The sequence below is a fragment of the Pseudochaenichthys georgianus genome, chromosome 7 (genome assembly GCF_902827115.2).
Source record: "Pseudochaenichthys georgianus chromosome 7, fPseGeo1.2, whole genome shotgun sequence".
In the NCBI taxonomy this organism is placed as follows: Eukaryota; Metazoa; Chordata; class Actinopteri; order Perciformes; family Channichthyidae; genus Pseudochaenichthys; species Pseudochaenichthys georgianus.
The window spans coordinates 21,142,156-21,157,800 of NC_047509.1; the positions used below are offsets into that span (position 1 = coordinate 21,142,156).

General features: G+C 41.5%; 1 protein-coding gene across 5 annotated transcripts in view; it reads right to left on the minus strand.

Moving 5' to 3' along the window:
• The window catches only part of scn8aa (sodium channel, voltage gated, type VIII, alpha subunit a), a 45,181-nt gene that overhangs the window by 21,098 nt on the left and 8,438 nt on the right, over positions 1 to 15,645 (minus strand). For 2 of the 5 annotated variants that reach the window (XM_034086501.2, XM_034086503.2), the window contains exons 3-14: positions 14,829 to 14,947; positions 13,818 to 13,907; positions 13,292 to 13,420; positions 12,122 to 12,213; positions 8,905 to 9,102; positions 8,575 to 8,638; positions 7,401 to 7,542; positions 5,664 to 5,870; positions 5,294 to 5,575; positions 2,611 to 2,925; positions 923 to 1,058; positions 449 to 687 (exon numbers count right to left, since the gene is read on the minus strand). In XM_034086501.2, the coding sequence (XP_033942392.1) occupies positions 449 to 687; positions 923 to 1,058; positions 2,611 to 2,925; positions 5,294 to 5,575; positions 5,664 to 5,870; positions 7,401 to 7,542; positions 8,575 to 8,638; positions 8,905 to 9,102; positions 12,122 to 12,213; positions 13,292 to 13,420; positions 13,818 to 13,907; positions 14,829 to 14,947 (2,013 nt within the window). Of the gene's footprint in view, positions 1 to 448; positions 688 to 922; positions 1,059 to 2,610; positions 2,926 to 5,293; positions 5,576 to 5,663; positions 5,871 to 7,400; positions 7,543 to 8,574; positions 8,639 to 8,904; positions 9,103 to 12,121; positions 12,214 to 12,417; positions 12,510 to 13,291; positions 13,421 to 13,817; positions 13,908 to 14,828; positions 14,948 to 15,645 lie in introns of all 5 variants that reach the window. The other 3 variants (XM_034086506.2, XM_034086507.2, XM_034086505.2) reach the window with 3 other exon arrangements.

The following is a 15,645-nucleotide window of genomic DNA, read 5'->3' on the forward strand; positions in this document are numbered from 1 at the left end:
AAGTTTAATCAGGTTCCTTGAAAAGGCTCATAGCTAAAATGGCCAGGTCGAGTTATCCAAGCCATTATTCAGGCACTATTTCAGAGCTCATCGATCAGGCTGCATGAAATATGAATGCAGGCCTCCCACCAGTCAGCCAACTTGCAGAGGCAGGCTGGTCCCACTGAAGCAAACAGCAGCTCCACACAAGCAGAGGAGAGAAAGAGAGATAACAGGAGTAGACAGGGAACATGTGCATGGGAAGAATGAGAAATGCATGGATACAAGGTCACAGCAGGGTGTAGAGAATGTTTTTTTCCCATCCTTTCATCTCTGAATCTGCAATGAAAGAGCTGCCAATTACAGTTCCAAAAATAACATCTCTATGAGCTGCAAAGAAGAAGCAGAGACAATTCTTAACCTGCAAAAAATAGTATCCCTTTTAAAAGAACAAAAAGACGCCACTCACCAGATTGCCTACAGACAGCATGTGTTCAAAGTCAGGGGTCATGGGGTAGTGCTCCATGGCCATGAAGAGGGTGTTGAGGACGATACAGATGGTGATGGCTAAATCCACGAAGGGGTCCATGACAATCAGGTTCATAATCTCCTTGGTCTTAATCCAGTTGGGGGAGCACTCCCAGATCAGGAATGTGTTAGAAAACTTATACCAGCATGGCGGACACTTGCGCTGAGATTCCTCCAGTTCTAAAGACATAGCGCGGATCACACATCAAAACCAAACATACTTGCGTGCATGAGCATAACACATGCAATGGTATCAAATGATAATAAAATGGTATGCATTGTATGTATCTGGTACTATTGGATATGCAAAGCAGATAAGCAGGAAATTCATGTCAAACTAATCAACCAATGAGAGCAGGCCTAGTTAAAGAATAATGAGAGAGCATGTTAAATAGCTGGGTTAAAGTGGCAGTACCCTCCACTAGTGTGTTGGTAATGACGCTCATGACACTGTTGGCCCGCTCTTTCCGCCCAAAGGAGGTATTGAGCTGGTCCACAGACACCATCAGGGAGCCCGACATTTTCTTCTTCACCTCAACCTCAGTAGTCGGCTGTCAGGGGGAGAGGAAGAATCAAGCACCCATGCAGAGGACATGAACACCATCCCACATCACCACCGGTGGTCGGCGGAGGGAAGTGCAACAGCATTGGCAGGAAAAAGTAGTAGATGATCAGATTTTTGAAGTGGGGGTTATGTTTCAGTCTTTTCTATATCAATGCTGGTTTCAAGGAATATGTGTGTATGCTGTAAAGGCATGCAGGTCTCAGCCAAAGTGGGAGCAGTGGTCTAGGGCTACTTGACCTAATTGTGTTTGAATGTAATTAGCTCATCCAGATTAAATAATAAATGGATTGTGCGATATTGTGCAAGGAGAATTGCTTCTGCATGAATGCATTTTCAGTCCTGTCATGCAATAATGGAGGCTTTGCTGCCATTGCAATATAATCATTAGGTTATTTTACAAGATGTCTCCCAAATCTGCCAATTTTTTAAGTGACTTGCAAATTGATGTTACTTTATCTTCCTACTTTGAAACCATACAACTTATATTGCAACAATCAAGTCAGGAGCATTGTTAATAGTTTCTAAAGAGTTCAGATCAATCCGGTTGTCATGCATGAGCATGCTCCAAGTCAAAGAGAAGGAGAGGAAATTACAGACACCATAGTCATTGTTCTACTTGATCATGCTTGTTCTAATTTAGGGTTTAGATTCACCATGCTAATTAGAATAAGACAACTAATTCACTAATGTTGACCAGGGAGTTTTTGGAAAACAGAGAAAGGTTAAGACACACAAGGACAGCAGCCCTCCTTCTTTCTTAAATTACATATTAATAAGGAAGGCCTGATAGGATAGTAAGTGTAACTTCTGTATCTGCTTTAAAATATTAACAGTGTATTAGGGAAGCAGTTAAAAAATGTCTGTTGCTTTAATGCTGGTCCCCTCTGTTCCCTCCGCCTCCTACTGAAGATCTACCCCCACAGGCTAGCATAGGACCAGGATGCCTGGAGGAGGAACACATCAACACACTAGAGCATCGTTATATGCTGTTTGTTATCACATATTGAGTCTTATCACTAGAGTGTGTTAAACAGGAACTTAATGACATCCCACAAAGCTTTAGTTTGTGCATTAAATATTAATCAGGCTTCTGTATATGTGCCAAAATCTTACGGGCAAATGGGGAGCAGAATAATAATCGAATTGTGTCTGTATGACTAGTGCCTGTAAAATAGTGTGGGAAAGGTGTATATATAAATGAATAATTTGATATCAACATTCAAAGCATTGACATTCATCGATCAAATCAAACAACAAAATTGCCTGGAATTCACTGATAGACCCAGTTTCACTAACCTATCAGATACAGGGTTCGCTATAGCATATTCACTATTCAAATGTATTTATTTCTCCATCCTTTGCCTACTGTCGGAGGGCAGCATACACTGCAAGGGCTGGGGGAGGGGAGGCGTGAGCGCTTAGCCAAGAGATACATACGAACTTGCAAAGATGACAGACTAGTAGATAGAGAGCAAGAAGAAAAGAAACGGACGAGAGAGGGGCCATGCCTAGATAGGACTACTCATAGACTTCCTTACACTGTCGTCAGTAGCTGCCTTATCTATTTTCACCTCAGGCAGAAGGCGTCCACCGGGCCCACGGCCGATGAGCGACACAACGCCGTTGCAGTCCACTGTGCTGTTCCTCTTCCCGTGGAAGCCGCTGTAGCTGTTCCGTCGATAGGGGCTGAACAGCGAGCCCCGGCGCTCCTCACACTCCTCCACCGTGCTGTGCTCGTCGTCTGCAAACTCGTTCTCTGAGCCCACGTCCTTACCACGGCCCTTGAAGCTGAAGATGCTGCTCTTGCTGTTGTGGCGGGACAGGAAAGGCGAGCCGGGTATACTGAGGAGGGACTGGAGGTAACAGAAGGACAAGGAGAGGAGACATTTGTGTAATTGATGTAGCAGAGGGCGTTTCTGAATTACAATTGATTGCAGCATCATTCTTCTGCTGTTTGTCATCAGTTACGGAGGTCATGATGAAAGCAACATCTGTGGGGTGTGAGAAATGTAATGCGACCAGGACGCTTTTCCCCAAGGAGGCATATTCTGCCGGAGCAGTCATGTGACTTAATAAATGGAGGGAATTACATAATTAGGTCAGTGATTCCCTACACATTCAAGGTCACACACACAGGGCAGAGATGTAGGCAGCTGAAATAACAGAGAGGAACATGAGTCATGACAACATCAATCTGGGCTGCTGCTAGTATTGATCCATTATTAAAAGTGCACACGGGGTATGCTATCTCAACTGGAATCCCATTTTCTTTTAGAACAATCCTCTGTTACATTGTGCCAGTGCTCCTGATCTTATTTTGTAATCCTGCACTGTAAAATACATCATAAGAGCGGGTGGAGCCCTCGTGAGGCCTAAGCAAAGCTGCAGGATTGCTCCCTTTGAAACATTTGTGTGTTTACCGTGAATAATTCAGTACCTGGACATGTGTTTCTATATCTCTAGCCACTTTATGCCCCCTCTTAATTGGAAAAGTTCCTCACCTGACAGTCAAAACCGACACAGCCACATTTAATAAAGCATCATTTTCTTCACTGGCATCTATATTTTATTAATGGGTATAAAAAACACATCTCTTCTAATTATGTTCCTCTGATTTTATAGATGTTTGTTTTTAAGGTTTGATTTAGTAATTATCAATGAGCCTCAAAAAGCTTAAAGGGTCAGTTTACCCACGTGTTATCAAGAAATGCACAGTTACACTTTTATATGTTGCATTTGTGTCTGTGAGATGTCTGCCACCAACCTACTACAATGGAGATACTACAGTAGAATTTCTAAGCTTAAATCAGTCAATTATAGTCCTCTTAAAGGTCCCATGTCATGTTTTTCTGGTTATTACCCGTCACCTTGTGTGTTACTGTATGTAGCTTTGTCTGCATGTAAACGGTCTGCAGTCACAAACCCTCAAAGTACACCCTGTAGCGAGTAAAACTCTAACACAGAAAAGACGTGTCTATGCTACCCAGAGGTTGCGCTAGACTTTTTCGCTGCCCGTCATTTTGACGGACAGGATCGTAAAACTTCCGTCAAAATCCAGAATTACCCATCGGCCTTTACACAACTGTGGGTGGGGGTGGGGGGGGAGCATGCTCGTGAACTGTCAAGGGGGGGGACACAGTTCACATGCGCCGTGTTATGCATGGCTGCTGCACCTCGCGGGAGCGTGCACAGCGTAAAGCCAAAACTCACAGACATTTCAATGATTTGTACGGCACCGTTAGGTTTGGAAACGGTATAATTTCCTTTTTGGAGGGCATGCATAACACGGAATAACACCGGAGCCTCGCTGCGGGGAAACTTTGGCGCTGTTCCGAGTTTGTTCTAATCAAGGGGAGGGGAGGCGTGTGGTGCAGTGGATAGAGCCTTGGTGATGGGGGTCACAGGTTCAAACCCCAGTGCAGTCAGCATGTCGTTGTGTCCCTGGGCAAGACACTTCACCCCAAATTGCTCCTGTGGGTGCCCACAGTATTGAGTATGTAAGTCGCTTTGGATAAAAGCTTCTAACAAGTGACATGTAATGACGGCCTGCTTTCAGATTTGTCCGTCATTGTTAACAAAAATCCGTCATAGACGGAAAATATTCGGTTAACGCGACCTCTGATGCTACCCCAGAACGCCTCGTGGGAGATTTCTCTTGAAGAAAAACAATGGAAAAAGAGAAATCTCCCAAATGGACCAATCCGTGGAGCCGTTGCATTACGTCCGTGGAGCCGTTACGTTAAGTCCGCGGACTTCCACACTCAATCTTTTCTCAGCTGCAGCTCCGACGATTTCTCCTCCCTGAGACCGCCGTCTCAGGCGAGGCTGTGAGGCGGTGTCTCGCAGACGGCCACTGGGCTCATAGGGAGGGGCGGGGCAGGAGCTCCAACAAGCCGTTTAGGACAGAGTGAATACACATACTATAGAGAGATGCTCTATGAGAAACCAATGTGATTTTGGAAAATTGCACAATATAAATCTATTCTAGTATACCTCAACAATGGAATTATGATCAGTAGAAATGGCCATGACATGGGACCTTTAAAAAACTAAAAGGTTGTCCCTCCACAGAAATGTCTCAGTGACTCAAGAGAATCCATGAACCTCTCTTATCATATTGACAAAAAAGTCAGACACAGAAATGTAAATCTACCCCTTTAAATTATGCTAAATTGGAGGATTATCAAAACGCATCCAGCCATTAATACTTCTTTTCCTCACCTGGTTCATAATGGAAGACTTTCGACCGAGGCGATTATCAGGGAACCGGAATCGGCTCCTCTTGCTGCCGTCATCCGACTCTGACTTGACAAACTTCTCGCTGTCGCCTTTCTCCTTGTCCTGGTCTTTCTGCCGCCACTTCTTCTTACGATTGCGCCGCTCTTTTGCACTCTTGGAGCTGAGCTTTGACATCTCAGAGGAACTGCATGATAGACGCCCTCCTCCATCGTCCTCTACCGCGTCCTCTGACACTGTCCCCGCAGAGGTTGCCATTGCAGCCATCTGCAAAAAAAACACACGAAGGAAGTCAGAACAATCATACAACATTAGTAAGAAATAATGTGGTGCTCCGTCCGTGCGGAGGGCTGACCTGGACGTCTTCCTGATGTCTCTTGAGCTGATCCAGCATGGCCTTGAATTCCTCCTCCTTCCGAATAGCCTCTTCCATGGTGGCCTGGTTCTGCTCCTCGTAAGCCATGGCCACCACAGCCAAGATCAGATTCACCAAGTAGAACGAGCCCACAAAGATCACCAGCACAAAGAAGAGCATGTAGGTCTTCCCTGCCGCCCTCAGCGTCTGTGGGGAGGCAGCATAGCAGAGGTGAGGGGGGGAGAGACATCATGACATCTGATACATAACATCAAGAGTCAGGCTCACATCTCTGACAGTGACTCATCAGAAATAAACAGTCAGCTGTTTGTGGGGGAAAGGCTGAATTGCAAAAAAAATGTAAATGTCTGAAGAGGTACCAACATGCTCAAATCAGTTATACCATCATCTCATTCATTGATGAATAGATATACAGGGATAATCTCATACCCGCATGAGCCCAAGGTTTCATCTGGGAGAGTCATGAGATATGCATTTTGACCTACTTTCTCTGCACACTCAATCAACCAGCACACAGCCAAACTATGTATTCAAATGGGAGGGGATGCTATCCCCCGTGGAGACAGGAAGTGAGGAGCCTGAGCTTCAAAGGCACAGCAGAACAAATGAGACTATTTGGGGTTTATCTTGAATTTGTTTTTTTATAACATAGTGTCATCCTTCATTTTAAAGGGTATTGACACATCTATATGTGAATAAACATGTTTCTTATTTTGTTTTATTCCCCATAGGTATTCAAGAGGCAGAAGGACCTCAAATTTGAATGTTATGTTCTCACTAAATAACCTCTTTTGGTCCTTTTAAAAAGGCAGACTATTGTCATCAGGGCCTCCTATGATAGAGAAGTGAAATACCATTACAAATTAATAATGAATGTTGTTGACATGTAGTTCTGGAAAGTGAATACAACATAACATTTCTAACGAGAAGCACAGACCGATTAGCCGTCCAAATCATTGTCTTTTAGTCCCACACATCACCTAATCTCATGTGGGCAGGTTCAAGTATGAACAGTAAGATCTTGGCTCTGACACATTTCATTTAATTTCTGAACAGACAGATAAAAATTCAACATCCTTTCTAAACAAAGCTGCATTATCATTAATCTCAGGACACAGGACACAATAGCAGTGTGAGCCTGTAGCTAGAAGCTGAATTTCAAAGATGGGAGCAAAAATAGAAGTATGAGCTGCAATGCTCCCATCAGATCTCATCTCCCTCATTGGCCATACTGTAATCCTGAGCCGTTAATATTACATGCCTCCTTCCTTCCACTCAGCCTCCGCTTGTGGAGGCAGGAGTGTCTCCACAGGCTCTGTGTGGGACAGGCTGACAGACAGGAAAGAAGTGGCCTGATGAGCCTAGTCACAGTGGGAATCAAAGCAGGATGATCCGCCATTTTCTGTCTGAAAGGTGGAGTTACAACACACTAGAACAAGGAAACAGTGGAGAAGCTCAGCTTGTTTCAGGCTTCGCTGCAGGGGCACCCAAGTCTCACAGGATATCTGCTTCCAACAGGGCTGCACAGACGCAATATTTATAATTGATATGACTGAGAAATCTATCAAGAATGATAACCAATTAATGAAGGGACTAATTATTGTGGCAGCACTATGTTATTTTACTGTTTCTAGAAAGTAATATTTGATAACTTGTATGTGTTGTATATGCTGTAGCCTATGTTACAAGCTGAACTCGTTGACAAATCAGCTTTACCAGCATGTAAAGGTTTTCCCAGAAGTCCTGTGTCATGAGGCGGAAGAGAGCCAGGAAGGCCCAGCCGAAGCTGTCAAAGCTGGTGTAGCCGTAGTTTGGATTCCTCCCAGCTTTCAAGCATGTGAAGCCCTCCGGGCAGCGGCTGAGAGGCGGAGGGAGAGAAAAGAGAGAGAATGAGAGTGGAAGAGAGAGAGGGGCACCCGGCCCAAAAAATTAGTCAGCACTGTATATTTAATAATGTAATCTGACTTCCCCTATTATACTATTTTTCATCAATATATTATAGGTCTCAGATATATACAAAACATGCTCTGAAGTGTTTGGCTCTAAATACCAAACAGATCACCAATAGAGTGCCACAGTGACGCGTCCTAAAACCCGGAAGTAAGTTAGCATTTTACCACTTCCGGTTCAACCAATTGCAATATCTCCATAGGATTTTGGAAAATAGCTCGAAATAAGGTCTGTGGTTGACACAAATTAAAGAGACAGATCACGTTTTGTTCGGCCGGATAATATCCACATGTCTACCCTACTTTTATAATTTTCGAATAGATTTATGATTAGAAAATTATCAAAGTAGGGTAGACATGTGGATATTTTTTTTTAGAGAAATTGCATTGGTTTTTGTCGAAGGAACCGGAAGGAGTTTACTTCCGGGTTTTAGGACGCGTCACTGTGGCACTCTATTGAAGCATCCCATAATCCCCTCTGTTTCAGCCCTGTTTCAAAAGTGCTGATTCTCTGTTTTTTTCTTTAGATGAAAATAAGGAGCCCCTCCCCACGCCCCTCTGAGAGATATTTGGTTAAAAAGAACACATTGGTGCTCTAGGAGGAGATTCAGTTGATAAGGGGGGGGGGGGGTTACCTTGGTTGGTGATTGGCTAATGGTTACACAAGCCAAAAAACCATTATGACATCATAAAGTGGCCAAAATCTGATCAGCTCATTTTCAGACAGGTTTTCATATAAATGGATCAGAACGAAAAGAGAGCGAATCTTTTTTCCTGAAACTTTCCGAATCTCTTTACGCAGAGAGGACACATGTTGATGTATAAAAAACATGAAAATGTGGATTTTGCATAATAGGTGACCTTTAAGGCAGATAAAGAAACTACAGCAGGTCTCTGTGAGGACCAGCAACATTCAGAGAAGGGCAGAGAAGGCAACTCACCCAGAGTCGGAGCTGTTCCCACAGAGAAGAGCGTCCAACTGGCCAGGCAGGAAGTAGTAGTTGGCTGAAGCAAAAACAAAAAGGCATAATGAGTCGTTTTTCTAGCATACCTTTGCGGCTACAGTCGTTTATTCTGAAATGGTCTGTATATCTATTCAAATGATATGCTCATACAATATGTACAATTCTGTGCAGTTTCATTTACAATCATTTTTGTTTCTTCTATCACCAGCCAAAAGGACATATTGTTTGGTCGTTGTAGCATATGGGCTTACTCATACCCCTAGATTGCTGCCAGCTCACCGTTGGCGAAGCCTAGCCTCTACTCACTATCATTCAGGATGTAATCCGTCCAATCGAAGCTCTTGGTCATGTTGATTGGCCAGAACACACACTTGTGGCGCAGGTTTCCCATGAAGAGCTGGAGACCGATGAGGGCAAAGACGCTCAGGCAGAAGACGGTCAGGATCATCACATCCGAAAGCTTCTTCACAGACTGGATCAGGGCGCCCACAATGGTCTTCAGGCCTTACACACAAGTAAGCAAAACACACAGCTGATGCAGGAGAAGAAGCGCCCCAGATATCAATATTTGGAGAATCTACTTCTATTGCAAATGTTCTGTTTTTTAAACTAATACTGATAATCTAGTAATCCTTTTTAGGGATCCTTTTTATTCATTGTGAAATATCACGCTTTTGACTAGATTAAGGTCGAAAGCCAGGAGTGGCAAGACTGTACTTTAATATTCAATTGTTTTTAACTATTTAACGAATATCTTGTTACTAAATAAGTCAATTAAAAATGTTATAATACATCTAACAGTTAATATATTATATTGCATTGATTTTCTGTGCTAAACATCCAACAAAAAGGGGTTTTATTTATTCAAATAAATAGACAAGATTTGTTTTTAAGATCTAGCTAGTAATACACTTTGACAGATGACATACATAACATCTCTAGAAACAAAACAAACAGGAAATATTTAGGAGCATTCCCACTCTTTTCAGATTAATCCAGACATCAATTTTTTTCAAAAGTCAAATCAAATATCAGAGAGACTGTTTTTGAATGGGAGGAATTTGTATTTCATTGCCAATGGTGGACAAAGTGAATAAGAGGGAGAATACTGTAGAAAAGTGAGAGGAAATCCATAAGGAGAGCACAGCAGCACAAAGAGGGGCCATGAGAAGGACAGAGGCACAGGCAAGGGGCTGGAAACCACATGCAGGTCATTTAAACTCCAAGGCTGAACAGGAGCAATTCAATGCCAGTGCCAGAGTGGGCACTTTCTTGAACTGTATGTATAAGGTGTCAACAGGAAAGCACTGAATCCCCATACCGTCACCCTGCAGTCTGTCTCATCCACACCTTCACTAAAGATAAAAGCTGTTTACCTTCTTGAGCAGGTTTCCTCTGGCAGCGTTCACATGAGTCCACAAGGACCTCAAACATGGAAGCAGGATGACCAGCACCATCTTTTTAGTTTGTTCTCTACAGGTACAGTGGGCTTTACCAGCTGTATACACTGTTTGTTAAATATGCTCTAAATGTAGGCTAACACATCTTACTAAAAACTCCAATTACTTTGCAATTACTTTTGTGTCTAACGACAATTATATAAAAACTACTTTTCTCATCTCTAATTAATGACAAGTCTCATTAAGAAACTATTTCAATTTCAGTTTAGGTAGGGTATCGTAAAAAATATCCACATCTTCCGAAATCATGCCCTCAACTGCACATTGATTGTTTTCAGCTAAACTAAACCAACACTATAAGAGCTACATTTTCCCCACTCCAGTGCTACAGGCCTTCATTAATTATTATCAAAGGGATAGTTCGACATTTTGAGAAATACGCTTATTCAATTTCTGGCACAGAGTTTGATGAGAGGATTGATACTGATATTGATGTCTGTCTGTTTAAATATAAAGATACAGCCAGCAGCTGGTTAGCTTAGCTTAGCACAAATGCTGGACTGTAACAGTAAGCTTGGCTAAGCCAAAAGGTATGAAAATCCACCCATCAGCACCTCAAGCTCAATTATTAACAAGCTATATTTTGTTTGTTTAACTCTTACAATGTGTAAAAACAACAGTTATAAGTTTGTTTTAAGTGTAAAAACAACAGTTATACGTTTTACAGGTAGACCAGTACATTGCTGGTCTTCTCCAATGCCTGGCAATGGCTTAGTGCCAAGAAATGGACCAGCATGTAACCCCTTGTAAACTGACATTTGGCGCTTTGGTCTAGCAAAAATCGAACAAAATCGGTATTCATTACTAAATGTTAAAAGAAGGCTAACTGTTCCCTCTGGTTTCAGACTTTGTGGTAAGCTAAGCTAAACAGCTATGTGCTGTAGCTTCATATTAACCAATTAGACATGAGAGAGGTATCAATATTTTCATCTATCTGCCAGAAAATGAGTAAGCATATTTCATTTTGCACATGTTGAACTATTCCTTTAAATACAATTTAAATCCAAATCATCCCTTTTTGTTTGCACTTGCAGGATTTCCTTTTTCATATTTCCAAATGAATATGCGGTTTAAAAAAAGCCATTCACAGCAGTTATTTTGAGTAAACACGACATCTGTTCCACATGCTCTATCAAAAGATAGATGGATGTGTGGTCAGTGTCACTCAAAAAAGGTCAAGAGGTCATTCGACCATCCCATCTGTGTGCCCAACCTCTAAAATGTAAGCACACCGTCTTTTTTTTCAGTGTGGTATATCATTCAAGGAGGTCGTAAAAAAGAGAGAGGAAAGAAAATCAATAATCAAACTAAAAACGAAAGAAGGCAAATCAAACTTTTAATGCCATTTGTCAGCCAAGCTCTTAGTAGGCTAGTATTGTAAAAGCAAGTGACTGAAAAGCATCATGCAGCATAAGAGATATGTTCACAAACTAGGCTTGGCAGTCTTCAGACATAAATAATCGGGGAATTCTGTGGGATCTCCTGAAGAGCTAATTCTCAAATGAACATACAAGGTTTGTTTTTGATCCCAAAAACATGAAATACTTTATATCCAATTCAATCACTAGTTATAAATGTGTAAACTATGATTGATGTTTTAATTTTCCTTGCACTTCTGTAATAGAATAACTAGACATTTTTGGGAAATTTGAAAAGCCATGATCTTTTCTTAGCTGATATACCATGTATAATGACCTGGTTCTCAACCTCAAGTGAGAATACTCTATCAATAATTTACTTTGTAACAGAACAGGGTTTTTTCTAAAGCTGGTAAGAGAGGAGTGGGTTCAAACTATTTCTGAAGGGAAATACAGCTGCTTTGGAGACAAGCCTCGTAATGAGAGTGCTACTGGGGCAGAAGAGAGTGCAGACACTAGAGGAGACTGCAAAGCCTATCAAAAATGTATTGGTACCATTTTTGATAATTTTGGAGGAGAAATAAATCAAAAAATGGTTGTCTCCAATTATTGTGTTGTTGCTTAAATCATAATTGTAATCATAATAATAGTGAGTAGAAAAGAAAGGGTGAGAGGATCAGCCTTAGTGTTTAAACTGAGTCTCACCTGGAATGACAGAGATAGTTTTCAATGCTCGGAGAACTCTGAATGTTCTCAGCGCAGATACATTGCCCAGGTCCACAAACTCTGTTATATATCTGAAACAGGGGAAGGATCACACACAGAACAAACACGATGACAATAACCACAAACGCCAAGAGCACAACACCACCGAACCAGGAGGAAACGACGCCACTCACAGAGCCTGTCCACTGAGGAGAAGGGTGGAAGGTAAAGGAAAGAAAGACACACACACCTAACACCAACCCCGCCCAACCATCACCCGCCCCATCCTGTCTTACCTGGAATAACAGAAATAGTTTTCAATGCCCTCAACACCCTGAACGTGCGCAGAGCTGAGACATTGCCTAGGTTTACAAACTCTGTTATATACCTGCAGGATCAAACCACAGTAACAACAGCTCGTTATTTACATGAAAGTATGAGGTGGGAAGGTAAGTTGACACATAGACGCCCTATGTGACCGCTCTACAAACAATGAAGACGTACTTTGCATGGTGCTTATCATTAATGGGTATTCATGAATGAGGTAATGTAGAGGCAGGTAAATCTGTAGTAGAAAAAGGGGGTGATGAACAGTAGACGGGGGCTTAAACTGAATGTTGCAGACTGAAAGAGAAAAGGTGAATGAGAGGGAGAGTGAGATGACAGGAGGAAGATAAATCCTAAGAAAGGGACTGGGGTGTGGTGTTATCAGGGAGGCCGCAGAGTGTCGGATGGAAACCTTAAACTCCCAAAGAGAAAGACCAGAGAGGTCTCGGATCAATGGAGAAAACACAGAAGATGAGTTATCGTCAGACAGAGAGGAAGAAAAGACAGACGGATGAACAATCATCTGTAGCACTGAACACTCACTTTCTTAACCCACCGTCTTTAACAAAACAATGCAAATATTTGTGCACATACTGTAACTCAATTTCATCATCAAGTGAAAGTGAGAATACCATCAAATCAAGTTTTATTTATATAGCACATTTATAAACTATTTTTGGTCGAGCCAAAGTGCTGTACATATATTAAAATAGCCTACAGTAGAGACACTTTACAGCAAATACAACAGCACAGATTGTTCAGAATATCAGTATGAGAAAAAACGACAACCTCTATCCTTAACATAATACTAATAATAATAATAATGATAAAAGAAATACTTACGCCATCGAAATGACCATGAAATCCAACCAGTTCCATGGGTCTCTGAGGAATGTAAACCCGTCTATACAGAATCCACGTGCGCAGATTTTTACAAGAGACTCAAATGTATAAATTCCTGTGAATGTGTACCTGAAAGGAAAACGTGTTGACAGAATCAGTTCAGCAGCTGCATCAAAGCTCACTCACTTCTTTGCACCATTAGCGGATGACACATGCAGGTAATGAAAAGGTGGAGCGTAGGGCACAGGATACATTTGGGATGCTAAAGTAAGGTAAATTGTCAAGTATATCATTTTTAATTAACACATGTGTATATCACAGACAATTATAACAGTTTCTCTAGAGATAGTATTTGGCAACTCCAGTTTGTATCTTCTGGGTTTTTCAAAGATCATTCAGTATTTGTTTTTGTAAATTGGATGTTCAGCTCTGTGCTACAATGTAGGAGTATCACAGGGGAACAAACTGGGGCTAGCAGTTATCATGCATTCATACAATTGAGCAAATATAATAAATGGATACTTACTCTACTTGTTTTGACCACTCAGGAGGATCACTAAAGGTCATGAATATACAGTTGGTCAAAATAGTACACATAATGATCATGCTGAAAAGAGTAAGGGTCAAGTTAAGGAAAATATGAATAAAACAGGCAAACAAAAACATTATAAACCTTGTTTTAGAAGTAAAACACAATGAAATACATCGCCAGTAGCTTAAGTATGTATCTAATGTGATTGCTGTGGTCCATTGAAGCTTAACAGCCCTCTTTGTAAACTGTTAATGTCATGAGACCTACTTATAGCACTTAAGAGGAGGTGGTTTGGTGTGTACCACAAATACCATTATTTTACCCATGAAATATTGATATGGTACATTTATAGTGGAAATACAAAACTTTTTATTTATCAAACATTAGAGCTAAAGAGAATTTTTAACATTTAATAATATGGAGAAACGAAAGTCGCTCTTATTAATAGATTTAGATTTTCCTAAATTGTTTTACATGGGGCTGACATTTGTATCCCATATTAATGCAGGGCTTAGTCGGGGGAGGGCTCTTTTATACTTGTGTCCGAGCAGCCTGTTGTAACGGTTTGACGATGAGGTAAATCAATAGGCATACTTGAACCACTTTATGGAAATTCTGCTTCAATCAGCAGCAGCTTGTTTTCTAAAATAGACTTCCTTCCACCTCTTGAGTAACTTGACAGCTCTCTCTTTTTATAAGAACAGGTACAACCTCCAAATATCTGGTCTGGGTACAGTGATGGATGGCACAGTGCTAAATCCTAATAGGATCTTAAGGAGGTCCCGCCTGGTTTACTGATAAGGATCATTTGTGCTAGCCTTCCCTTCCAATGATAACATGTCTATAATGACATGCTATTAGTTTCCATCCATACAGCAGTTGTATCTCTCCCCTCCAGAAGTTACAGTCACAGACAACACCAATAGCAGAACGACAGAACATATCATGAATAATGAACACGAAACTCTTTTGTCTCTGCTGTTAAGACACCATTTCAAAGGATATGAATGTATCAAAATTTTAATAGCTACTCGCCTAAACGGGTTTAAAGGATTTATGAAGTACAAGGCAGATGTGGCACTAAAACGGAAGATTGTCTTCCCTGAATTTAGTACTATAAATGTCTGTGGAAAGAAGAAAAGAGAGGGAGAGAGAGAGTATTAATGGCTTAATCAGACAAAAATAGAAATGTTACCAAATGCACATTGTATATAAGATTAACACATTTACCAACTGAACTGAATTACATACAAATACATATAAAAAACAAATGTCATCATATTTTATGTGTTGCAAGTATATTCTCTGCATACATATAGTTCAGCATACATAACTTGTGTACATATATAGACACTATGTTAAGATATGTTGTGCATTAGTTCATGTGTGAGTTGTGCACTTTCTGTCACATTAAATGATCTGAAACACAGAGGAACAGAGTGGAAATAGCTGCCAGGATGTTTGAAATGTTCATATGTTGTCCCAGTCACTCAGCACCATCCTGTACATAACGGCTTTGGTGGTTTCAAGAGAAGGAAACGCCGAAACCAGAAAGGCCGGCAAGCCTCTTTTTGTGGATAACCTCATAATTGTTTAAATAAAACATGGCGCTTTGCTTGAAAATTTAATGCGACTCCATACAGTGATATGGGCCCTTGTGCTTTTAACAAGGCAGCCCTCACTACATTGAGCGCTGCCGAGCTGGTGGCTCAGGGCTGAAGGCTGGAGACAGTGGAGTCAGAAGGGGGAGGAAAAGGGGGGAGGAAAAGGGGGGAGGAAAAGGGGGGAGGGAGACGTACAGTAAAAGGCCTCACGGTGATCA